The sequence below is a fragment of the Cynocephalus volans genome, chromosome 2 (genome assembly GCF_027409185.1).
Source record: "Cynocephalus volans isolate mCynVol1 chromosome 2, mCynVol1.pri, whole genome shotgun sequence".
NCBI classification, from domain to species: Eukaryota; Metazoa; Chordata; class Mammalia; order Dermoptera; family Cynocephalidae; genus Cynocephalus; species Cynocephalus volans.
The window spans coordinates 125,152,557-125,178,951 of NC_084461.1; the positions used below are offsets into that span (position 1 = coordinate 125,152,557).

General features: G+C 55.2%; 1 protein-coding gene across 1 annotated transcript; it reads right to left on the reverse strand.

The window, feature by feature from the left end:
• Positions 1-1,841: 1,841 nt before the first annotated feature.
• PCDH1 (protocadherin 1) lies at positions 1,842-24,310 on the reverse strand. The gene is made up of 5 exons (XM_063086576.1): positions 24,210-24,310; positions 15,146-16,008; positions 9,940-12,135; positions 4,505-4,724; positions 1,842-2,333 (listed from the first exon to the last, which is right to left on the reverse strand). Exons 1-5 carry the CDS (start codon positions 24,247-24,249, stop codon positions 1,939-1,941), a joined length of 3,714 nt encoding a protein of 1,237 aa, XP_062942646.1. The 5' UTR covers positions 24,250-24,310; the 3' UTR covers positions 1,842-1,938.
• Between the last annotated feature and the right edge of the window lie 2,085 nt (positions 24,311-26,395).

Sequence of the window (26,395 nt, forward strand, 5' to 3'; positions counted from 1 at the left end):
CACTTGCTGGGCCTCCCTCAGGGAAAGGAACCTTTGGCCAACCCCTAGACCTGACTGCTGCCACCCCAGCCCACTCTACCCCCTGCGCTCCATAGAAGGGCTGTGTATGCTGGGGCCACCAGCCTAATAACAATGCTCTCCTTCCCAGCACTGTTACCCCAAGCCAAGTTAGGGGTAAGGGACAGAGAATAGGGTGATTCTTCAGCCCCCTAGCTTTTCTGGGGTGGGGGGTGGGGTCTCTGGGGTTACAGGAGTCAAGACCCCAGCAGCACAGCTCCCAAAGGCACCAGACGACCCAGCAGCCTGTACCCACCCATCCCACACTTGGGCCACCCCCCCACCCCAAGCTTAGACTAAGTCAAGCAAGGGCCATACCCTGAGTCTCCAGCCTCCCAGCCTGGGCCCCTGGGGAGCTGGAGAGGTATGGGCCAAGGCAGTGGGGGTTTCTGGAAGGAAGAGGGGCTGAGGCTTTGAGATGGCCACTGTGGGAGATGGGGGCTCTGCAGGACACCCCTCACACCCTGGCCCCCTGAGGTGAAGAAAAGAACTTCACCTCATCATGGCTGACTGGGCTTCTCTGCCCCCAATCTCCCCACCCCCTCCCCCATGGGACTCCTGACCCTGGCAAAGGGAAGCCCAATTGGAAGAAGGGGGCCTGGAGCCCAGGGTGCCCTGAGGCAGCCCTTCCCACCCCCTGAGATCAAGGCAATGGTGGTTTTACAGGCTGATGGGTCAGTCATGGCAGGGGCTGGGGGTTGGGGGGCAGGGAAGGGGCAGGGTGCAGGGCCCCCACTTTGGGAGCAGCAACCAGCCACTCCCTGAGCAAACCTTCCTGCTCCCAACTCACCCAACCAGGCCAGAGGCACAGTCATCCCACCCCTGTCCAGCTGCCCCCCCACAGCCTCAGGGCCCCTCTATGATGCTCATCTGGATGTGGGAGGCCAGCCTGAGCAGGGATCCCCCCTGGGCACAGCGCAACAGTTCCAAAAAAATAGAGATTTGTATTTTTAAAAAAAATTAAATAAAAGCCCAGCTCTGCTGATAGGCGAATGTTACCCCCATCCCCACCCCCACCCACTCATTGTTTCCCTGGCCTGAACCCCCATCCCACCACGGCCCCAGGGGTATTTACAACATGGAACAATAGAGGCCTGGGGTGGGGGGCACTGCGGCAGGGAGTAGGGGGCACAGGGCAGGTCCCCCCCAGAGGGGTCCCCCAAGACAACACAACATCAACGAGAAAAGTTGCAAATCAGGCAGAAATGGGGACGTCATTCCAAGGTCCTTATATACAGACACTGCATGACCAGCAGGGAAGGGGGGCCCAGATGGGACTAGGCATGGGTATGTGGCAGGCAGGTGGGCCAGCCCAGGAGCAGTACAGGAAGACAAGGCCTCCGCCCCACTCCCACCCCCATCCCCACCCCACCTTTGGTAACAAAAGTCCTTCAGGGAGCCCCTGGTGGTCAATAGTTTCCTCTGGGAGTTCCCAGGGAGAGGGGCTCCCCAGTTCAGCCCTGCTTCAGAGCTGAAATGGGGCATGCTATCCCCGCCCTGGTCGGCCATGCGGGAAACAATGAGTTAAAAGCATTCTGCCCACCCTTGACTCCACCATCTGCCCAAAGTGAGGGCGAGCTCCCTGGAAGTCGAGGGAAGGGAGCCCAGTCATTGTAGAGGAGCCCTCCTGGGTATCAGCTGGGGAGCCCCATAAAAGGGAACAACGGGCTCCCATGGGTAGGGGATAGAAATGAGGGGCGAGGACCTGGACCCTGCATGGGGGAAGGGCCAGCGTGGTCATGAGGCCAGTACTCCCCCCCACTTGGGGTCCTGGCCAAGAAGTCCATGCTGGAGGGGTCAAGAGTGGGACCCTGGAATGGGCCCATCTGGGAGCTGGCCGGCGGCTCTGGGAGGGAGGTGGCCAGCTGGCCAGAAGGGGGCTCACAGGTAGATCTCACGCTTGGCCGTCTGGGCAGATGCCGGTGTGGCTGCGGGTGGGAAGTCCGAGGTCTGGGTCAGGGGGATTTCCTCCAAGGTGGCCGAGTCCTTGCAGGAATCATGGCTACTGTGGGAGAAGGCACTGTAGGAGGGCAGGAGGCGCACGGGGGCCGTTTTGGTGTTCCGGTCTTCCGGGGGGCTGGGGCTGCCGGCGCCCGCAGGCTCCTGCCCTCCTCGGTCCTGGTAAGGCACGAAGGTGGAGAGTTTGAGGGCGCTGCTCTTGGTCCGGCGGCTGGGAGATGACTGGCCAGGCATCCAGCATGTGTCGGAGTGGCCAAATTCACTGCACTCCCGGGTACATGTGCCCGTCATGGCAACATCAGGCAAAGGGCGAAGGTCTGCAGGAGAGTGCAGGGAGGACGTCAGGTGTGGGACAAAGCTCTGCTCCATGCCTCCCACTGGCATCTACACTCTGCCTCAGAACAGGAGTGCACGCCCCTTCCTGCCCTCTGAGCTCACAGGCACACACACCCTCAAATAGACACACACTCTCCCATCATCCACCTGCCAGCCCACTGCGTGCACACTCTTTCTCTCTCTCTTTTTTACACACACATACAAACACACACACACAGAATCTACCCTTAAATAATTTAGACACATTCCTTCCAGCCTCAACCACCCTCCAGCACTATTCTCACACACCCACCAAATCTGTCCTCAGACAGGTGCACAAAAACACACAAGTCATCTATACACTCTGTCATCTGTCTCCAGACAGGCTTAAACATGCAAATCTACCCTCATATAGATACCCCATGTTCATTCAAGGACACAATCAATCTCTCTCTCTTTCACACACATATACACACAGATAGGCATGGAAACACAAATCTATTCTGCTGGGCACCTCTATTTCCAGACAAAGATGGTCACATACCATCTTTCTGAACCCCCTCAAGCCTCACAATCTCCCAGTTGTCCTGGAACACTCACCCCACCCCAGCACAAGGAGGTCCTGCTTTAAAGCCAGGGGTAGGGGATGCACTTCTATGTGAGGTGTTCACATAGAAGCACACACTCACACACCCACAAGCACGCTCATGCAGACCCTCCCCACCTCACTCCAGCCCTATACCAGCCACCACCCGTGGCCTTGCCCCGGCTCCCTGCCCAGAACACCCACGGGAACAGGAGTTGGCCGCCTGACATCAGCAGTAGCCGGTGTGGTTGCTGGGCAGCGGGGGTCTCCATGGGAACAACTGGGCCATGAGCACTTCCTGTCACAGCGGTCCCTGTCCCGCCCTTGCTCAGGGACAGCACCAGGCGGTGACCCCCCTCAGGGACATGACTGAGCAGCACTGCCTGGGGCAGGGGCTCCCCTGGCACCACCCACCCTGGCTTGGCCTCCTGCCAGTGCAAGGTGAGGAGGAGACAGCTCTGTTGTTAGCCCTCAAAATGCCAAGGCTCTTTAGCTCAAGAGAGATTTGGGGGACCCAATGTGGCACGGAGCAGAGCATGCACACTGGGTGGGCGGGGCTGGGTGCTGGGCCAAGTCCCACAGACCCCAGACCCCAGAGCAGCTCCCACATACCTGGCACTCCACCTCAGGGCCTGCTCCGGCCAGCCGGCTCTGCGCGGGCACAAAAAGGACGAGACGGGCATGAGATCGCGCATGGAGGGGCGAGGGTGGGAACAGAGGGCACTCTGAGACCTAGGGCCCAGGAGGTGAGACAAGGGCCCTGTGCCTGAGGGGTGGGGTGGACCTTTTCATTTTTTTCGGGGAGGACAGGCTTTGGATTGAAGGATGAGTGAGACCCAAGGACAGTTCCAAGTTAGTCTTTCCTTCCTCAGGGCTAGCTTATTCACAGGCTGCCACGGACGCCTTCCTGCACACAGGTGCACAGCGCACGCACCACACACACACACATTCTGACAGCACGCCTCACCATCCGTTCCCACACTGGCCACTGCTCTGCCCAGACCTTCCTTCTTCCATCACCCTCCAAACCCCTGTCAGACAGGCCTTTCCCGTCCCCAGACCTCCCCAAGCTCTTCCTCAGCCAAACCTTCTCCCACTCCCCTCCCAAGGGAATCACCATACCATTTTCTGAGCTCCTCATAGCATCCAGGGTCCTCTCTCTATCCTCAAGACCCTCCCACCCCATGAGGGGACCACACCATCTGCCTTCTCAAGATCTCCTCGCCATTACCCAAGCCTATGGCCACCATTCTCAGAGTCCTTGTTCCCAGGGAGGCAGTGTAATGTATGCTGAATGCAAGGGCTTTGGAGTTGGAGAAATTGGGTTTGAATCCCTCCCAGGTCTGCCACTTCCTAGACTTTGGGTAAGTGACTTAACCTTTCTGAGCCTCAGTTTTCTCCACTGTGAAGTGGGCACAATAGAGTTCTCAGATCAGAGAGTGGTTGTAAAGATTAAACGAATATATACCTGAAAGCACACAGCTCGGTGATTACTACCGAACACACGAGAACTCAGTAAATGGAGGATATTTTAAAGTCTCGTCTCTACTCATTCCCAGGGTGCCCAACTATGTTGACGCTCCTCACCGTTTTCGGGGTGCTCCATCTCTCCTATGCTGCCGTCAGGCGTGGTGCGCTCATAGTGATCCTCAGGCAGGGCCAGGGGACCGAGTCGGGGCCCGGAGGATGACTTGCTGGATGGTGTCTCAGACTCCTCCAGGCCACTATCGTAGTAACTGTGCTGGGATGGGTCCTGCAGCTCCTGGGCCTGGCTGGTGGCTGAGAAGGTGACGCGGCGGTGAGGTAACTGCAGAGATAGAGAGTGTCACCACTGGCCGGCCAGCCTGCGCCATGGTGCCCATCACCATACCCGGCCCCCCCAGGCCTCCGCAGCAGCCAAGAAGAGGCCTAGCCCCCTAGCACAGCATAGCCCCCCAGAAAGCACAGGAACTGATGGAGTTCCGCTCCATCATCCTAGGACAGCTCCCAGTACAGCCAAGGCCACACACTGAAAGTCCCAACACAGCACAGGCCCCAATGTTATTATAGCCCCCGGGCCACCGCAGTAACCCTAATCCAGTATGACCAGTTGTTATAGCACAGCCCCTCTAGTTTTACCCCAGCTTCCCAACATAGCCACAGCCTTTTAATTTCAGAACAGCCCCTAACACAGTGTGGAGCCCAACACCAGAACAGCACAATACCAGCCAACTCCTCTAATTCCAGCATAGCCTCTAAAAACCAGCACAGCCTCTAATTCCTAGAACAGCTTCCTAAAAGCAGCACAGACTCCTAATTCCCAAACAGCTCACCAATACCAGAACAGTCTCCTACTTTCCAAGCAGCACCCCCCAAACTCCAGCTCCTCACCTGTCTCTCTGCTCTGTAACTTCCCATTGCTTCCATCCAAACAAGGTGCCAACCTCTTTCTTATCCTGTGTTCCTTATCCCTGGATTGTAATGCTGTAGACAGCTTCATCATGCCCTGCTGAGTCCCCTTCCACTCAGCCCCCCATCCCCACTTCATTCCTGTCCAGAGAGGCCTAGAGTGGGAAAAGGTGGGAGGGAAGGAAAGGGAATCTGATAACACACCAGGGTACCTGGGTGGGGCAAGGCGGAACAATGGAAACTTCCCAGTCCTCCAGATCAGGAAACAGAATATTAACTGTAAAGGGTGGTACCCCGTGAGGAGCCTGGGCATGGCATCCATCAGGGATTAGGGAAGCTGGCCTCAAATGGAGACTCCTTCTAGGAAATAGGAAGGAGCTTCTGGGAGGGGCCACTGGCTTGGTGGAGCCAGACTTGGAGGCTTAGACTGGGGACTGGGAGTCGGGGGAGTGGATCAGTGACAGGCTGCTCCCAGCCAGCAGACATGTCTTCCTGTCACAGGTTAATGATCAGCCCAGGAACCTGGCAACCTCAGCTTGGCACTTGGCACAACTAACCAACCACCCAAACACCCATCTGGGACTGCCACTGGTTTTCCTGCCAACCAGAAATTACGAGTTGTGGAAAGCACAGACCCAGGGCCCCTGGAGGCCAGAGGTGGGAGCGGCCAGGCCCAAGGCCCTGCTGATGAGTCTCCAGGCTCTTTCCAATCCTCCAAGACTTTGGCAGCACTTCGTCTCTACTTTGTAACCCTTGAGAGGAGATTATGAAACTGGCCAGGGGAGGTGGTTCCAGGCTTGCAGGCCCATCCTCCTGATAACCCCCACACAATTTCCATCCCCCTCAAGGGTGGCTAGGACAGGGTAGGCTGTCAGGGCAGAGAGCTTTGGAGCTGACAGAAGGGCAGCCCAGAACTGCCTCCCCAACAGTGGCTCCCACCTCATCTTCAGGAACAGGTGACCCTTCTTGTGTTCCATGTGATGATCCAAAACACTGAAGGGTCTGGGTGATGACAGACAAGGTCCTCAAAATTAACCTGGATGTTTGGGGCTGGGAGGTTATAAAGGAGAGGGTACACCTGGTGTTGGGGCAAACAGGCTCCAGGAGGGTTGGAGGAGGCACAGGGTAGCATGGTCGCAGGTGCTTCACTTCTCAGTTTCCTTTTAAGGCATTGGCCAGCAACTCTCCCTCCCCGCAGAATCCACACCTGATAACAGAGGTCCTGCCTACTAGGCAAGTCACTTGGTCTCTTTTCCTATGATTCTTTTCTGTAAAATGGAGGGTTAGGTTATACTGAACACTTAATGTTCCCTGTGATTCTATGACTATTAAATATTAAAAGCCCAGATTCAAAATCTCTCTTAAACTCTAGTCCTGAAGTTCTAGACACTTGCTAAATATTTCCAGTAGGCTGTACCTACTGGCCCTTCCAATTCAACAGGTCTAAAACCAAAATCTTTTTCTTCAACCAGCTTCTGCGTGGGCAATGATCTTATCACTATCCTATCACCCAGACTTGGAAGACTGATGTCTACCTAGGAATCCTAGTAGCTCTTCCTTCTTTCCCCATTCCTACCCCATATCCAATTATCCCTTGAATCTTGTAAGTCCTTTCTCCCTAAATTCAGCCAAATCCACCCATCCATCATCCCCATTGACACCATCTTAGTCCAAACCTTAGAGGTTCAATCCTGTACCTTCGCCTCTACCCCCTTTTAAGTCCACCATACATTCCAGTTAACTTTCTAAAATTCAGTTCATCTAAAAAACTCCTGAGCTTTCAAGGACTTTCATTTCCTTGAGGAACTTTTGGCAAGGCATCCATGTCCTCTACAACTTACAGTTCTTCCAGTCTCATCTCTCAGCTCTCTTACACCCTCTACTCCAGCCAGAATACTCCCTTTTCTGCCCTCTGGCTACCTCCAACTTGGTTATGCTCACTCCCACCTCAGACGTTTGCTCACATGGTGACCCTACACAGGGGGAGCCTCCCGCCCCAATCCTGCTCATTGTTGACAAGTGGCTCAAGTTTCATTCTCCTTCAAGAAGCCAATTCCCATGTCCTATGCAAGTTTCCCCACACTGTGTTCCTCAAAGAAAGGGAAGGGGCACTATGGTCAGATAAATTCAGAAAATTCAAGAATTATACAAAGTTTAATGGGTCTCCTTTTTCTTGCAGGGCTTTGTGGAGCCTTTAATAGGCTAATGTGATAGTTAATCTCCTATTACCAGACCTAAATCATGGAACCCCTTTTTTTTAATAGCATAATGGATAATAGCAGACTCTGAAAATCAGATTTCCCAATGTTTTGTGTTTGCATGCTGGTTCCATCACTCACTAGTTTTCACTTCTGTAAAATGAGTATTAAAATGACCCATATCACATAGTGCTTGGCATGGTACCTTGCACTTCATAAAGACTAATAAAATGGAAGTGAGTAGCAGCAGTCGAAGTAGTTTCATGGAACAAGTTGGGAAAAGCTTTACTATGGCACTTCTCACTAGACATTTAGGATTCTTAATTGCCTCAGTTTCACTCGTATGCCTTGTAAAATATAATTTTTTCATCAGGGTCTAGTACCATGCTGAGCACACAGTAGAAACGTGACCTATGTGTTTTGATGATGATAATAGGCAGTGTGGTTTGAATGTGCCTGTATGTTGGGAGAAGGTATTCAATGTGGCTCCATGGTTGGGTTGGGTTGGGTTGGGTTGGAGCTTAGTAAGGGACAATCTCTCAGATCCTGAGAAAAAAGAGAGATGAAGGAGCTAAAGGAAAAGGATAAAGAAACAGTGGCAGCAAGGATAGAGAAAGAATAGGACGTTAGGAGGGTGTTGGAGGTCACTCTACAGGATGCTTGATTTGTCCAGGAGAAATCAGATGTAACTAGATTTTGCTCTGCCATGCCCCGCTCCTCCAAAGCCCCCAGGAGATTTTACTTTGGGGGTACCCCCAGGGCATTACGGAGTTTGTGGATGGAGTCAGAGAGAGCTGGCGCCTTGGACCTCCCAGGAGTGTCTCAAGCCTTTTCAGTCACCATGGAGATAGGTTGCCTCTGGCCTCGGAGACTCCCCCAGGACCTGAGGTCCCTCACCCACACTTTAGCCTCCCTCTCCCTCAGGCACAACCAGAGACAGGGCAGACCCAGGAAAGCAAGAAGTGAGAGAAGGAGAGAGAGAGAGTGAGAGCCAGCAGTGCAGGGTGGCCAGAGCAAGGAGCTGAGGGAAGGAAGGGAGGTGGCATCACAGGAAGGGGGCAGAGCCTGGAAGCCTCAGCCCGTGGGCAGGGAGCACCCTGAGAATGGAGGGCGAGCAGGTCAACGCAAGAACTCGAGAATTCTCTCATCTCTCCCTGGGCCCTGCTCCCTGCAGCCCAGGCTGGTGATCACAGTGGGGAGACACAGGGCAGGGCCAGCTAATTGCTGGGTGCCGAGAGGTATTGGGATGAAGAGGCTGGGAAAGGGACTTGGGGGAAGATCAGCCCCAAGAGAAGGTGGCTGGTATAATCAAGAGTTTCTCTGTCCTCACCTGAGGCAGGCAGGCTGAACTCCACCCCCTACCAGGCGGTCTGGTCTGAGGTCTGCAAAGGGCTACTCAATTTGGGCAGATTGGAACAATCAAGCTTCAGACAGTGGAGAAAGGGCAGGACCTGGGTGTAGCTCCACCTGCCCTTTCCCGGTGAAAGATTTCATTCCTAGGGAGAAAGCCTCATAAACATGGGGGAGGGAACACATTGCCAGAAACTTCTGTTTGAAGGCTGGTCAAAGGGCACTTTCCCCAGACATGAATATGGATGTGGGGGTGGAGGCAGAGATGATAAGCTAAGATTGGGTTGGGGTAAAGTAGAGAGGTCTAGGATACAAGAAAGGGCAAAGAGAAGGGAGGGGGAAATTGAGGCAGAACCTGAGGACAAGGGGCTGCTTCCGGTCTCTCTCACTTCTTCTCTCAGTTCCAGGAAAATAAGAGAACAAAACTCCAAAAATAGAGAACTTTATTGTCAGGGACAAGTGTTTGGGTCTGGGGAAGGGAAAGAGGGGCTCGAGCCTGGGGGTGAGGAAAAGGTTAATACACAGTACAAATGGAAGGCACAAATGGTGAGGTCACCCCTCCCTGGCAGATTTCCCACCCGGTTGCCCACCAGGATGCCAGGTCTCCCTGTTTCCCTTCTAGAGAAGCACCTATGGATGGTCTCGGATAGAGACCCAGGTTTGGAATAGATTTCTTCCCCACTTCCCTCCCTGCCTTCTGCCTCCAAACCCTTCTGCTCACCTGCCCATCAGTGCCCACCCTCAAGGCCCAGCAGCTGGTCCAGCGTCCTGGGATTTGACAAGTCACAGGCCTCTCCCCAGTGGAGAGGGGGCAGGGAGGAGACCTCAGAGCTCACCCTCCCTCGACTGTCACTCAGCCTGATCCCCCTTCTCCTGGCTGAGGCAGCAGAGTCTTTACCAAGGCCCCAGCATGCCCAGATCTGTGGTCCCACCTCCCACCACTGGCTCAGGCTGGCCCCCACTTGAGCTGGTGAGTGTGGCAGGCACAATACACCTGCTCTGTCACTCCCACACCTCAGTCCAGATGGCCCCGTGGTAGGGGTGGGGTGGGGGCTGGGGTGTGCTGAGCTGAAAGGGCTGGCCTACCTGCTTGCTGGGGTATTTGGGGGGGTTGGTGCGGTAGCTGTAGTCGGAGTACTGCTCAGAGCCCGTGGACGTGGTGTCCCCGGTGCCCACAAATGTGTTTGCAGGCGGCAGGTCCTGCACCACCTGGTGCTTCTTGGAGGCCGAGGGTGACTGGGGCTGCAGCTGGATGGAAGGCAGTGGGGAGTTAGAGCGGTAGTGGCGGCCCAGGTCAGGGCTGCCTGGTGGGTAGTTGAGGGGCAGGTGGATGCGGGGACTGTCTCCAGGGGCATCACTCATCAGGTTGAACTTAAGAGACTTCTGCAGCCCGGCCTCATCCTCGTCCTCCACTGGCTTCACAGGCTTCGGGGACTTGCTCTTCTTGCCCTTGCTTTTGTTTCCCTTGGAGGCTTTGCTGCTGGGCTTGGGGGCATACAGGTCCTTGGTCTCCTTCTTACCAGCCTGGTAACCACTCTTGGCCTCCCGCTGCCGGCAGTAGCGCACGAGCACTGCCAGGGCGATGAGCAAGGCCACAGCCACGACACCAGCCACCACACCAAAGAGGATGTTGCCACGCTGCTTGGAACGCTCGTATTCTGGATCCCCAGCAATGTCAATATCCAGTGGTGTGTCCAGGCTGTGGCCCAGTAGGGTCTCCAACAGTGTGCGGTTGGCCAGGGTCTCATTGACATAAAGATGGACCAAGGCTGTGCCGTAGCGTGGGGGTTTGCCACGGTCACTGACCTTCACCACTAAACGGTGTAGCCCGTGGTGGCGCCGCTCAATCTCCTTCTCCAGGGTGATGGCACCTGAATGTGACCCAATCTGGAAGAGTCCATAAGGGTTACCACCAGCGATGCTGTAGGTCAGCTCAGCATTGACACCAGAGTCAATGTCCTCGGCTGTCACCTGGCTGACTGTCTCACCAAGACGTGTCTGGGGCGTCAGAAGCCGGTGGGAGGTGTTGGAAGGGGCGGTGATAAAGGGCGCATTGTCATTCTCATCCAGCACATTGATGGTGACACCAACATAAGCTGAGCGAGGTGGGATGCCACCATCCACTGCCTTCAGCTGGAAGGTGTAAGTGCTTTGTTGCTCTCGATCAAAGCTCAGGCTGGAGAGGATGGTGCCTGTGCCATTCTGGATAACAAAGTCACCATTATCCTGCTCCACCGAGAGCTGCACCCGGGCATTCTCCCCCTTGTCCCCATCAATGACAGTCACCATGCCCACTGGACTTAGCGCCGGCATATTCTCCATCACCGAGAAGTTGTAGCCACTCAACATAAATTTGGGGTCATTGTCATTGCAGTCCAGCACATTGACGAGGACAGTGGCTGTGCCCTGGAGGCTGGGGCTGCCCCGGTCAGCTGCCACCACCTTCAACTCATAGCTGTCTCGCTGTTCCCGATCCAGGGATGTCTTCACTCGGATCTCCCCAGTCTCGGGTGAGATGGTGAAGAGGCCCTTGGCAGCTGGCTCAGGCTCCAGAGAGTAAACCAGTTCAGCGTTAGAGCCAGAATCAGCATCACTGGCAGTGACCTCGGCCACCACTTCACCAGGCTTGTTGTTTTCTGGGAAGGCAACCTCAGTGATGCTCTGGGTGAAGACAGGTGCGTTGTCGTTGACGTCCACCACCTGCACCTTGAGGGAGTTAGTGCTAGAGAGTGGGGGGTTGCCAGAGTCCACAGCCACAATCTCAATGGTGTAGTCTTTGACCTTCTCGTAGTCGAGCGGGGTGGTGGTCTGCAGGAAGTACTTCTTCTTGCTGTCACTGCCTGTCTCACTGGCCTGGCGTAGCTGGAAGGGCACATCACCTGCCACCACACAGGTGACAGCTGCATTCTCTCCCTCATCTCGGTCAGATACCTGCACCAGAGCCACAGCTGTCTCCTCTGCCACATCCTCTGAGATGTTAGCCATCCCATCTTGATGGGTCACCAGTCCTATGCCCCGGATCTCAATGGTGGGGGCATTGTCATTCATGTCCTTCACAGTCACGACCACCTGGGCACGGGCACTCTTGGGGTTGGCACCTCGGTCCTTGGCAAGCACTGAGAAGCGCAGGGTGCTCAGGTCTTCACGGTCCACAGGGCCCTGAACAGTGATAAGTCCAGTGTTCCTGTCCAGTCGCAGCAGACGCCTCACAACTTCAGGTGCCTGATGGAACGTGTAGTCAATCTCCGCATTGGCACCTTGGTCCGAGTCATTGGCCTTCACCTATGGGGCAGGAGAGAAAAACAAGGAGAACAGGGATGGGTTAGACCAGGGATAGCAAATTAAGGGGCACATGTGCTGCCAATGTCCTTTCCAATGAACATGGCAGACACAAATAATCTAACATGGTACCCTTTCCAAAAGCAGCACATGTCCTGCCTTTTCCCAATCCTGACACTCTGGCAGACATTACTAACTTATTTTCCTAAAGAGTCCAGATGCAGCCCACAAAGCCTCAACAGTGCTACAGGTAACTACTAGAAATGGGTCAGGGCAGACTTCACTTGTCATTCCTGTACTAGTCCACCCAAATATGGGGACGAGGATCCAACCAACAGGTGGTGAAGCCCCTCCATCCAATTAAACTAACCTCCAACCCCTCCGAAGAGATGGAAAGGTGTGAATAGTAGAGATGGTGTGTATGCATGTACATATGTATGTGTATAATATGCATGTATGCACGCACATACGTGTATATGACTGTGCGAGACTGTGATTACGTGTGATTGTGTGCACATGTGTGTTTGCATGCTGAGTGGAGGCCACCGAATTTCTTTTGAAAGCAGCCAGGTAGGGATGTGGGTCAGAGGGAGCCCGCCAGGCCAGGCCCAGCCACTGCCCTGACAAACCAGGGAAACCTGTTTCAGCAGCTCCTTCTCCTCCTGGCTGGCGCTGGCAAGACACCAATGTGAGGAATCCGGCCTGAGCCTGTGGCCAGGAGGGAGGGGCTGGTGCAGGCCACAGAGCCTGCTGGCAGTGGGCTGGGCTCCCAGCATCAAACAATGAACTGTCTGTCTCTTAGCAGTGGGCACACCCTCCCACACCAACGCCGACGCACATTCAACCCTACTCTATACAAACATGGGAGGGTAATGAGGCAACAGGAATCAGGTAGGAATGGCCACGAGGTACCACTGGTCAGGGATAAAAATAAAGGTTGGAGTTAGATCACAGCCAGACAGAATGTGATGGCCATAGGGGTCATGGGAAATAGGCATAACTTGGTAGGGTCTCGGGGGAGCAAAAACAAGAGTTCTAGGTTCAAATCCCAGCTCTATCACTTCTCAAGTAATTATGTGACCTTTAGTCAATTATTTAACCTCCCCAAGCCTCAGTCTACAAATGTGTAAAATGGGGATAATAACAGAATCCTATTTCACAGGATACTGGTAAGGATTAAATGGGATAATACATGTAAAAATGTTTAACACTGCCTGGCACATGAGAGGTACTCCCTAGATAGCATTTATTTCTCTTTATGTCCATCTGTCTATCCATCCATCCATCCTCCTATCTACCTCTGAAAAATCAATGCTAACAGTTTTGGGCACCGTACCCAGTGAGCCCTAAAGTCACTGCTAGTTTTCTCTCCTTCCCCTTGGGAAGGGGAACTCTAACTATACCTGCCAGGGCTTTTTCTACAGTGCAGACTCCCAGGCAAGGGTTCCCCAGCTACCCCGGTCTCTGCTCACATCGGTGAGTACCAAACTCTCAACAGTTTCTCCTCCCTGCTGACCCCAGTCTGTTATCAACTTTATGATGAGGAGCCCTACTGTCTCCCTGTAGCGAGATTGGTCACCAGCTTATTATCTGCCTGTCTTGCCATCTTACTTCACTTTGTCTCTGTCTATGACTCTTGGCTTCTTTCTATCTCCCTCCGATCCTTGCTCAGTTCTGATTCTGCCTCTTTCCCACTGCTTCTCTTTTCAGCCCTGTCAACCTCTCAGTCTACTCTCTGCCCTACTCTCCTGCTTCATCTCACTGGGAGGTGTTAAAGCTTTTACATACATAGGTTCTGAAGCCAGACTGTTGGACAGGGCAAAGGTGGGCTCTGAATCCATCAGCTGTGTGATATCAGGCAAGTTTCTTAATTTCTATGGGCTCCATTTCCCATCTGTAAAATGGGAATAATGCTTACCTTGTACTGTTAAGGATTAAATGATATAATACACATAATGTCTTTAGAACAGCGCCTGATACCTAGGCTATTATTATTTGCCATCCCGACTGTCTGTCTCCCTTTTCTTTCTCAGTCTCTCTTTTCTAGCTTCCAGCCCACCAGCCTCTAAAAAAAGGCTGACACTCCCGCCCATCCATTTCAGCTTGAGGACCTAGGATGAAGGGTTTCCCAGGATGGGTAACGGTGTCCAGGGCAGAATGCACCCTTCTCAGCTCCCTCACATCAAAGACAGAAGCAGCTTCAGCCCATGGGGAAGGAGAAAGGAGCTGGGGCTGGCAGGAGGCCAGGGCTGAGATGACAGCGGGAGATACACCCACCTGTCTGCTGGGATGCTTTCTTTGCTCCCTCCCGGGCCCCAGCCCCACCAAGCTGCCCAGCCCCTGGGGCAGTTCCCATGGAGAAGGGTGCTGAGAACTTCCACGGAAGCAACAGAACCCCCCCACCCCCCCCACCCCACTGTGCCAAGCACCCTGCTCTCTTGGGTGCTCCATGCCTAGGGAAGGAGGCAGTTGTACAGACACCCCAGCATGGTTTTTCAGAACTCTGAGGACCTACCTGTCTAACATAATCTCATTTGACTTTGTCAGAGAGGGGCAAAGTCAGGCTATGTCCTCCAACTTCAGGAAAATCTCATCTGGCCAAAGGGAAACCGCCCTTGGTTGGGAAGATATTCTCCTCTCAGGAGAGACTCTGCCTGATAAAAGGTGCTTCCTTTGCTACGACTCAGCTCACCTGGCTGGGGAGAAGGCATTCATCTGACTTGGGAGGGGCTTTTACTTCTTAGAGGTTTCCCCAACTTGAGTCTGCCTTTCGGGGTGGAGGGATTACTGTTCATATGCTATGTTACTGTCACATAAGTAGCCTGACAGAGGAAAATAATATCACCTGTTGGGGTGGGGAAGAGGGATTTGTGGGAAGGTCTTACCTAGCTCAGAATGTCACAACAGCATTCTGGCAGTTTTCCCCCTAAGTAAAGGAATTCTCACCCGGTGGGGTGGGCTCCCATTTCTAAAGGTGGGTCACCCTGACAGTGAGATGGAGGGGGCCTCTCACCTGGATGACCGAGTGGCCTATGGGGCTATTCTCAGACAGCTCGGCCTCATAGGAGGGCCGCTCGAACTTGGGGGCGTTGTCATTGGTGTCAAGCACAGTGACACGCAGCAGGGCACTGCTGGCACGTGGGGGGCTGCCACCATCCTGAACCTTGATGGTGAGGTCGTAGGAGTCCCAGCGCTCCCGGTCCAGGTTGCCCATCACGATGAGCTGGGGCTGCTTCTCCTCCTGGTCCTCCGCCACCTGCAGCCCAAATAGTTCCTGGGCCTCAGGTCCGGCCTGTAGCTCATAGGATGCCACGCCGTTGGGGCCGGCATCACGGTCTGAAGCCAGCGGGATGGGGAAGAGTGAGCCGATGTTGGTGTTCTCAGGGATAGCCAGAGTGATGACAGGTGAGGAGAAGTTGGGTGTGTTGTCGTTGATGTCCTGTACCTCTATCTGGCCCTCTAGCAGCCGGGGGCTGCCATTCTGCACGAGGTCTGTAATAGACACCTCAAACTCCAGGATGCAGGGCTCACCAGGGAGCTGGTTCTGGCATTCACGAAGCCCCTCACGATCAATGGAGTTCTCAGTGGTGAAAATGTCACCCGTCTTGCCATCCACTCGCAGGTATGGGGCGCCTACCTCTAGTTTGTACAGGTGGCCCACATCTGGAAATCCATAGTCAGCTGCGAGGCTCCCAATGAGGGTGTTGGGTGGCTGTTCCTCTGGCACCTTGTATACTACCCGTGTGGCGTGACCTGGGCATGGAGCCAGCAGGAGCAGCAGTGCCAGCAGCAAGGGGGTCAGCAGCAATCGATGCCCCTCAGGGCCTGGGCCGGGCCTCAGGGGCCCCATCCTGACAGGCTCCAGAATCAGGAGGGCTGCAAGGGAAAGAGGCAAAACAGAGGCATCAGCTGGGAAGAGGAACCTGGCCTGAGGCTGCCCAGAGCTGGCCCCCCACTCCCCCGCCCCTACTTATGCACTATTACCCCACAGGGAGAGTCAGTGACAGCTCCGAATCCTTATTCCAGAGCCCAGAGTCTCACCCACAGCTGGGTGTAGCAGCTGTGTCTGCCCCAGCTGGAGAAGCCGGTAGAAGGCCTGGCAGGTCTAAAGCAGCTCCTGCCCATGGAACGCCCTTACCCACCTGATGCTCCCCGGGCAGGCAGGCCCGCCCTTCCTCCCTCCTTCTTTCCCTCCCTGCTCTCTGCTCTGTGCTTTGCCCAACACCTCCTTCTCACCAGCATCCTGCCTTAGTCACCCATGGTAATTACCCTGATACTGAGATAGGCAGAGAGCGCAAGTGGAAGGGTGAGGCCTCGAGCACCCCAGATTGGAACACCCCTCCCCACATACACAGTAGGAAAGAGACACAAGTACCCCCTTACATGCCCCAGACCCTGAGATCATAACTGCCCACACGGGGGTCCACTCAGGTTGGCTGGTGGTGGTGGGAGGGGGGGGGTGGCAAATTGTCTCATTTCTCTCTATTCTGAGATGTCCAGTCAGTGTATATGTATGACATCTCAAATCCCCTTTTTTCTGACTAATCACCCATAGAGCCCAATGTCCCCCACCCCCAAGAAGGACCAGCTTGAATTGGGCAAGGCTTGTGAAAATGGTTAGAGCTGAGGAGTAGTTGTTAGCCCTCCCCAACATTTCATATGCGCGCACGCCCGCAAACACACACGCACACACACACCAATAGTTCCCAGGGCAGGTGTTTGGAAGAAGGGAGTAGAGGTCAAGATTGGGGTCAGGACTGACTGGCCCTGAAACTGGCATTGGGAGCTGCCCTGGCCTGTCCTTAGCAACTGGGAGCCCAGCAGGTCTGACTGGGATGGAGCTGCCGATGACTGCTGAACTGCCGATGAACTGCCGATTACCAGCCTTTCCCTGACCACTACTTCCACCCCCTACTCACACACTCTCTGGTCTCTAGATGAACATCTGGCTCTTCTTTGACCCCTATCCCCACATATAAATGGCCCCTACTTCATACCTGGCCCCTCCTCCTCTCTAACTGCTCCAGTCCCAGCTCACACCTCCTCTCCCTGACCACCCTCAAATCCTTCCAGTTAGAGTCCCGCATGCCCCAGACAGCCACAAGCTACCCCCATCACCGTAAGAGCCCACTTCTTTCTCCCACTTCCCCAGCTTTGAGGCTGTACATTTGCAGACCCCAGCCAGATGTGCTAGCTACTGTCCCAGTCTCCAACAAAACCACAGCCAGCCCCTCTTCTATTCAAAACCAAAGTCTCTGGCTCAGGATTTTCTGCAGAGGGTTCAGGCTCGGTCTCTTTTCCCACTTCCACTCTGTACTCAGAATACCCACCCTAGGCCCTGCCCCTGACCACACCCATCCCACTGAAGGCCGGCTCTGCCCCCAGGAAGCCTTCCCAGACCTCTTTAGACCACTATGACTTCTCCTTCCACCATCTCACAGCCTCTTATTGTCTGCTCCAATCCCGAGGCAATGAATCACTCTGCTGCCTGGGACACCACCCAGCCGCACTCTTCACCTCCAGTATCGTGCACCCATTCCTGTGTTCTGTCTCTCCAGGCAGATGTCAAGCGTCTTCAAGGGAAGGGACAGGACTCCGTACACTCACTTCTCCCCTGGCTTCCACTGATGCACCTTTTCAAAGCTGGGTGCACTGTAGGTGCTCATTCATGCAGTCGATGAATGTTTATTGGGCACTTACAATGTGCCAGCTCTGTCCTGGGCACTGGAACACAGCAGTCAACAAGACTGGCCCAGTTTGCCATGACAATGTTTCTAACTCAATGACTATTTGGGGTTTTTTTGGTTTTTTTTTTTGTCTTTTTCGTGACCGGTACTCAGCCAGTGAGTGCACCGGCATTCCTATATAGGATCCGAACCTGCGGCGGGAGCTTCCCTGCGCACCCAGCGCCGCACCCTCCCGAGTGCGCCACGGGCTTGGCCCTCAACGACTATTTGTTAATTTTGTTTGGTCACCTCTTTGTACCCATTTGGCAAACGTAAGACAGAATGGAGAAGAGTGAGGGCTGTGACATCAGACAATCTGAGGCAAACCCAAGTTGCCCACTTCCTGGCTGCATGACCTGGAGCAAATGATTTACAGCCTCAGTTTCCTTATCTGTAAAATGGGGATAATACTATCTATTTCCTAGGGGGTCTGAGATAATGTGGGCTAAATGCCTAGCACAACGTGAGCACTCACCAAATAGTCCCTCAAAGCACTTAGCACAATTGTAGTTCTGCACCTATTTGGAAAGTTTGTTGACTGTCTTTCCTACAAGACTGAGCACAGAGGGGGAAAGCCTCTACTTTGTTTACTCCTACATCCTCAGCGCCTAGCACTGGACCTGGCTGGTACACAGTAGGCCCTCGATAAGTAGCTCTTGAATGACTTATTATTTTAGCTCCCGGGGCTTAGCCCAACCTGGCACCTGCTGTGTGGTCATTGCTTGTTTACTTGCTTACCTGCCTGATTCCCCTACTCCACCAAGAACTTGCTGGGGTATTAAAGCTTTCCTCATATAGGCACATAGTAGATTCTCAGCAAATGCTCCTTGGATGCAGATTTCTAACACAAGTCAAACACTTCACTTCCTCTGGGTAACCTTCCCCAAGCACAGGTCCCTCCCTGGTCACTCCTCAGCACTAAAGTGCTCAATGTGTGTGAGGCTGTTATCAGATCAGTGTTATCAGATCAGTGCACTTGTTTGTTCCCAGCTGCAATCTTAATCTTTTTAAAGGAAGGAGGAATTTATCTGATGCTCCACTTAGATCCACCCTCCAGCCACCTCCCCTCTACTGGCATGGACCTGGAACAGGGCTCATCTTACCACTTCAAGCCCCAACCCCAAAATGTCACCAGAGGACAGTTCCAAAGAACCTCATTCTCTTCTGGGCACCTGATCCTGGCACCACCCTCCTACTCACAGACACATACAACATGGGATCATTGTGACCCCAATTCTCTGCATAAGTCTTGGCATGTTAGGATTACATGGGAAGCCCATGGGAACTACCCAAAACCTGACCAAGAGGAGAAATAAGGCAGAGACTACCTGCCTCTACTTCACTGTCTCCAAATCAAGGATATCTAACCTTTGGGGGTCACATTCCCTTTTATGAATTTTATAAAAACCGTGGTCCAGGTTTTTCCAAGAAAAATGATTGCTCACAAGTTTTGGCTACAAATTCAGGGATCCATGGTCTAGCAGAGTGAGGGTGACTTCGATTTGTGGCCACTCCAACAGCTACAGAATAAGCCCCCACCTCAGGCCTTCTTTCTCCATCTCAGGGTCACAACCTGAGGCTCTAACCCTTCAGACCTCCTAGGCAGCACAAACACAGCACACCTGTGGGACTACCAGCACACCTGTGGGACTACATGCCCCTTCCCCCCACTCTTTATCTCTCATTCTTAAGAGATCCCTTACCTCCAGCCAGCAGGAGTCAGGAAAGGAGATCCAACTCCCGAGTTGGAAAGAAAAGACAAGGAAGGTATTGGGAGAGTGCGGTGTTCCTGGGAGGTAGGAGGAGTTTGGGGAAAATGGGGTTGGGGGGGTTGCCCAGAGTAAGGCAAAAGTTGAAGCATGTTTAGGACCTTGAAGCGCCTGGAATGTTCCTTCGAAATGAGATGGTCTGACCCTACCCTTAGGAATTTTGATTCAGGAGGTGGGACGTGGAGAAACCCCCAGGCAATTGTGATGCAATGGTCACCCAACCAGCAGGCAAAAACTTTGAGACACCAGTAAGAAAGAGCCTGATGTCCTGCAAACTCTGTTATCATCATCTTCACCATCATCATCATACAGCAAACACTAAGATTTTACTAAGCGCTAATACACACATGATCTCATTTAATCTTCCCAACCCTCTGAAGTCAGTACTATTTATTATTACACCCCTCCCCATATTATAGATGATCAAACTGAGCCTCAGAAAGAATGCATTAATTGTCTGAAGTCGCAGAAGTAGTAAGCAAAAGAGGCAGGATTTGAGAAATGAGAATGCCTGCTGACATCCCAGAGTCTGGGGGAAAAGGCTGAATGGGGGAAGTGAATCAATGGAAATCCCTGAGGCTGGAATATGATGTTTGTTATGTTACACCCCCCCCCCTCCCGTCCTTGGGCTGCCAACTCTGACTGGCAAGGAGGAAAAGGGGAAAGAGAGGGTTCAATGACTGAGGGAGCCCTGGACGCCCTGGCTGCTGCTGCTCACCATAGGCCTGTAGGGATGCAAGGAGAGTCAGAGCAGGCTGGAAGGGCAGGAGCAGAAATGGGGCAGCCTTCCTCACCCATGCCCCCACCGTCTCTGAACTTTGTCCCCAGCAGTTGGGTATTGGGAGTCATTAGTCCCAGAAGGCAGCTTTTGGAATGATTAGAGCCTTATCTGCCCTTCTCCAGGCCCTGGCTGCCTTCGTGGGCAAGGGTGCCCCCCCCTACCCAGTGACATGGGTGTCCAGAATCCTGAGAAGTCAGAGCCTCAGCAGGGATAGGCACAGAGACCCATGTCCCTCAGGCCTGAGGTGCAGAAGAGCCATGGGGGGTGGGGATGAGGGATAAGGGGACAGAGTCCAGGGAAGGCTGAGGGAAACACCATCTGTGTCAACATCTGGGAAGGGATGAGGAAGGAGGTGAGGGTTCACCTGGAACCTTCATTTCCAGCCCACTTTGGGGACCAAGGTCCACTTCTTGCTGAATGCTGTGGCCGGAAAGGAAACGCACAGAGGCAGCCATCACTGTCCCAGTGACCACGTCAGCTCTGACACCCCCACTCTCATCCCAGCACTGTTACACAACAGCCACCGCTGCCGCGGGCACAAAACACCAGGGGACAAAAGGAATGTCTGGGTGCAGAGTGGAGCATAAGCAAGTGGGGCTGCTTGGGGTGGAGCTGTTCAGAGGCTTCCCACAGTGAGCAAGCTCGAAACCCTTGGCCCCTCTTCTCTATCTTCTGCAACCCTCTATTATCCTCTGCAGGGCTTCCAGGCACCTGCATTTTTGAGTCACATTGCTGGGTTCGAACCCTCGCCCTACCACTTCCTAGCTGTGTGACCCTAACCAAATGAATTCACTTTTCTGAACCTCTCTACATACTGTGAAATGGAAATAATAAATCCCATCTCTTGGAGTTATTTGGGAGGATTAAATGAAATCTGGTGCATCGCATTGTAAAGGACAGATTTTTTAAAAAAAAGTCTTCTAATGACTGAATAGAGCATTTTATATCCAGCATCAGGCACATAGTAGGTGCTCACTGGTTCAACTAGGTGCTCACTGGTTCAACAAATGAATGAACCAATCCCCTGCCAGTTGGCAAGTCCTATGAAAGCATAGATGTTATGTATCTTACTACTACATCCTCACCACCCACCTTGGGCCTGGCAGATAGAAGGTGCTTAATACATTGTTGAACAGAATCTGTCTCTGCAGCACCAACTATCCTTGCTCAGGGCAGAGCAGCCCTCACACCAAATCAGAAGGACCTCCTCCTTCTCCATCTTCCCTCCCCCACCCTTGATTCCTACTTAGCTCCTCCTCCACCCTTGTGGACCCCCTCCCGTTCCTTCCATCCCATTCTTCCCAGCAGTTGGCTTACTATCTCTTGCCTGGCTCCCCTGCAGAAGTAGCCACAGCAGCAGCCCGTCTGCCAGGAGGACGCCAGACCAGCAAGACACCCCTTTCCAGCCGAAGTCCCTCCTGGAATTAGGAATTGCGGGTGGGTGGGGGAAAACTAAAGGTGGCCAGAACTGAACCCAGACCTGCTTCCCTACCACACGGCCTCTGGCCAGCTCTGGAGTCCCCTTCTCATCCCTCTCCCCTCGAGTCCACCCCATGCCCTAGTCTAGTTGTAATTACAGGTATCAGTCCCCCCATACACCCACGTCAAGAAAGTAACACCCACCCATCCCACACACACATTCAGGCCGCTGGGTTGTCAAACACCTTCTGGGCTGCCCATTTCCTGGCAGCTCCGGAGGGTTGACCAAGAGCAGGTGCTGCAAGGCTCCCTGCGTCTTCTAGCCCAAAGAAGTCCTGGACTGTTGGCCCGAGCAGCCCCGAATCTGCACCGCCTTGGTCAGCGTGCGCTCGCAGCACACACCCAGCAAGCGGAGCGCCTCCTCCCAGAGGACGCCTGCGGAGGGGGGCGGAGGGGGGGGACGACGACGACGACGACGGTTGCTCCTAGGGCTCAGGCGGCCCCACCCCCACCCCGGCGGCTCCTAGTCTCTGGGAGCCCAAGGAAGGAAAGGCGAGAGCGCAGCTAGAACGTGCCTTGGCCAACGAGCCACTTGGGCCCCCCGCCCCACCGGCCGCCGCGGGGAATCCCTTCTCAGCATCTCCAGCCTCGGCCCAGGGTCCCCTGCAAGCGGGCGCCGGCGCAAGCCAAGCAGCGGGCGCCGGGAGGGGGCTGGGAGGGAGCCGGCGCCGAAATCACAAAGCCGGGGAGCCTGGCCGGGCGGGGACGTTCTCACAAAACCGACCCTCTCGCGGCGGGCGGAAAGGGGGTCTTTGCTCCACGCTTAATCCTCAAAAGCCTCAGCGCCGCCCCCAATCTTTCCTGCCAAAAGGAATAGTCGCGGATCACTGCTGGGGAAACTGAGGTCAAAAGTCTGAGCTATGGAGGGTACCTGGGGGAAAGGGGTAAGAGTCCATCTCCCCTACCAATTTTGCTCCTACGCGTGCCGCGATCTCCCTTCGGGCCCTGGGGCCTTGCCCCCGCACACGACTGGCCTGCAGCGAGGACCAGGCGGAGTGGGCGCCCAGGTGTGAGGCTGACCCAGGTGGCTCGGAGAACTCAGGTGGCCCAGAGAGGGTCGTAAACACCGCCTTAGGCTTGCATCCTCTGCAAATTAACCTAGGGCCCCGGAGACCCGGCAAGGCGGGATGGTGCGGTCAGCTAGGTCCAGCTTGTTTCGGTAATACCCGGCTGGTTCGGCCCGGGAGTGGGGGTGGGGAAACCAGTCCGGCCAGCCCCAGAGCTCCCGCTGTGCCGATATTTACAATAACAATGTCGCGATTAAGGTGACGGGGCTCGCCAGGCGACCCTGGAGGCTCCTCCAGACGGAATCTGGCCTCCCGGAGAGAGGGACTGAGTGTGTGTTTGTGTGTATGCGCTGCAGAGTGTAATGTGACACGGTTGTAAGGTGTGCGACTCCCAGCGTTAAGACGTGTGAAGCAGTGGATTCTGTTTGTGACCGTGAGGCGCTGTTGTAGGTGCCACTTACTGTGTTAGGGTGTGTGCTGTCAAGGCGTGTGCTGAGCCATTGGGTTGTGTGTTTGTGTGGGTGCAATACCTATACTCTGGCCAAGGAGTGGGTAACATAATTCACGTATGGGTGTGTTCCTTGAAGGAATATGGGGGAGGGGGAGCTAGGTTTTGAGTGTTCATCTAGCAAACTACGGCCGTGACACTCGTACATGAGAGCACAGGATTGTTTTGTGTGTCCACGTCGCGGAGTCTCACACCCGGTTGTTGTTGCTCGGTATGGCCAAGGGTTGTGTGTCCGCGCTGCTGATCGTGCAGACGCCGAAGCGGATTCTGAGCCGATGACGGTGCCCCAGTGGGCGCTGGTGTGCGGGAGGTATGAATGTGTGCACATATGCACGGATAGATGTATGCGTGTATATACATCTGCGGTCTGGCCCTCCTGGTGTCCGCGGGGAGCCGGAAGCGCCTGAGTGAGCCGAGCTAGCCGCCCAACAAGTGTGTGTGTTGGGATAAGGATCCTCGGGGAGCCCCCCAACTAAACTGGGGCCGAGTGCTTCCCCAAATCATCATCCTTCCCGCGCGCTCCTGGAGTCTCCTTATCTCCGCCACTCCAAGCGCGCCCGGTGCGGGACGCGGGGGCTGGGGTCCGGCTTAGCACCCCCTCCCTTCTTTGGCTTCTCGCCGCGGACCTTGGAGGCCAGGGTGCTCCGGCCGCAGCCCCCATTCGGTGCTCCCAGCCGCCCCCACGCGCTGAGCACGGGCTGGGCCCCTGCGGCCTCGCTCCGCTGAGCGCCCCTCCCTCAGCACCCGCCGGCCATGGCCGCTCCGGGCCTCGAGCCGCTGCCGCCACCACCGCCGCCGGATCCTTACCCGCCTCGGGGCAGCGCCGGCCACCGGCCCCGCTGTCCATGAGCCGCCGCCGGCCCCGGCCCGGGCTGCGGCTCTGCACCGCTGGGGCTGGCGCTGCGGTTCGGGCTCCGGCTCTGGCTGGCTCTGGGCGCAGCAGCCCGGCGGCTAAGCGTCCGCGTCGCGCTCTCGCTCCCCGAGTGTGTGAGGCGGCGGCGGCGGTGGCGGCGGCGGCGGAGCCAGCAGCGAGCGGAGCGCACAGCCCGGCCCGCCCCCTCCCTCCTCCCTCCCTTCCCGCTTGCCCGCCTCCCGCCCGCCTCCCCGCCCCCCCTCCGGTCCGGAGGTGGAGCTTGGGGCCGCTCTGGCCCCGCTGGGAGGGGACCCCGAGCACCGCTCCCCAAAGCCGGGACTCCTCCTCCCTTGCCCATCTCCCTACTGCCCGAGGCCCGGGTACACAGGCCTTCTACCTCCTCTGCTCTTCACCTTACACTTGTCCCACCCGCTCCTCCATCTAGGGCCCCTCCCGAATTCCCCTCCTTAGCCCTCTTAGACACCTGTCCCCAACTCCGTCCCCTGGGAAATCGAAGCAGGGCAAGTGTCTCCCGCAGTGCCTTCTTCCGTGGGCGTCTGCTCCTCCAGATCCACCCTCCTCCCGCCCAGACCCCCGGATCACCCCTGTGGCCCTCCTTTCCCATTGCACTCCGGGGAAGTCCACCCCTCCCCCTCTGGCCGAAGCCGCAGAGCGGTCGGCCTCGGTGGCCGCAGCAAGCCGTGGGGGTGGGGTTATGGAGGGGACCGTGGGAGAGGGAGGGAGAGGGACCCGGAGGCTCTAGAGTGAGGATGTGGGCGATGTACAAGTGTGAGGATGAAGTGACGCTCCTCAGCTCAGGATATTCGAGAGTCCCCTAATCATCTGCTCTTAGGGCGGTGTAGTGCTGCGGCCACACACATACACCGGTGACATACACACATTCACACAGAGTCACACGGGTCCCTGCCCCGCGAGACCGCGCAGTGTCACGGCCTATGTCACACCCCCTCGCAGTGCCACACGCTCTCTGTCACACACATACCCAGTCACACACGGTGTCACACGCAGTGTCTCACGCACTCGATTTCTCCCGCTCAGCTTTGGCTCTCTGGCGCCATCTAGAGGTCTCTGAGCAGCTTGGGGACTCCATTTCCTGCGCTCAGGGTTTGGTATCCCAGGCTGCTAATTGTCCCAGTTCAATAGGACCTCCTGCCTTATACCACCTGTAGGTCCAGGTAGCCTGTTCAAGGTCAGAAGAGGGAGGAAGGCTGTCCCCTAGCAAAGCCTAATGCTGATGTGGAAAGGCCCTCATTATGAGATGACTGGTCTCTGGGCCTCTATTTGCCATAGCCTCTGACTCCTCATCCCTGCCCACCCCCATTTTCCCATCCCTACCACTCTTCTATCTCTTGTCTCTTTCTTCTGCTTCCTCCTCTTCCCAGCCGTGGCCTCCCTCTGTGGGACACTCTTCAGGGTAAGACTGGGATCTCTGGCCTAAGGTGGCAAGCAAGCACTGCTAAGGGGGCAAGCAAGAATTGCCAAAGATCTCAGCCAGAGCAGCCACCCCTCAACTGGACTCCCTTTCTGGCCTAAGCCCTTCTCTAACCCTGAGCCCCAGCCCTTGGCCCCAGGAGCCCAGGTGGGGGGCTCTGGGTGGGAGATGAAGTAAGCTGGTAAAAGTAGGGTCTGTCCTGTAAGTGGCTTCTCTCTGTCCCCTACAAAGCTCATACTCTTCCCATCAGTGAGCACAGCTCCAAGGAGGGACTCAGTGGCCCAGAGAGAAGAAATCTTCCACAGAGGAGACTCCCCAGCCTCCCTGCCCCCAGTGTATGCCTGCTGCCCACTGCAGCAAACCCTCCCCGGTCTGCTTGCTGGGAGCCATTCAAAGGCTCCTCTGTTCTCCTCCCTTGCTCAGGGCTGAGCAGGATCGGCAGCCAGCCGCAGAGCTGGGCAGGAAATGCTAATATCCCAGATGTTCTCCTCCATCCTCCCTGTTCCACCACCATCAAACCCAAACCCTGCACCAAGTGGTAGGAGCAGAACTGGGTAAGGGCAGCAACACCAAGGTGTGCTTACCCTTCTCCTGGCTCCCCATCCCCTCCTATCCCAAAAGTCAGGTTGGGCTGTATGGGGACCTGAGTTGGAGGCAATGGAGATATGGGAATTGTAGACTGTTTTC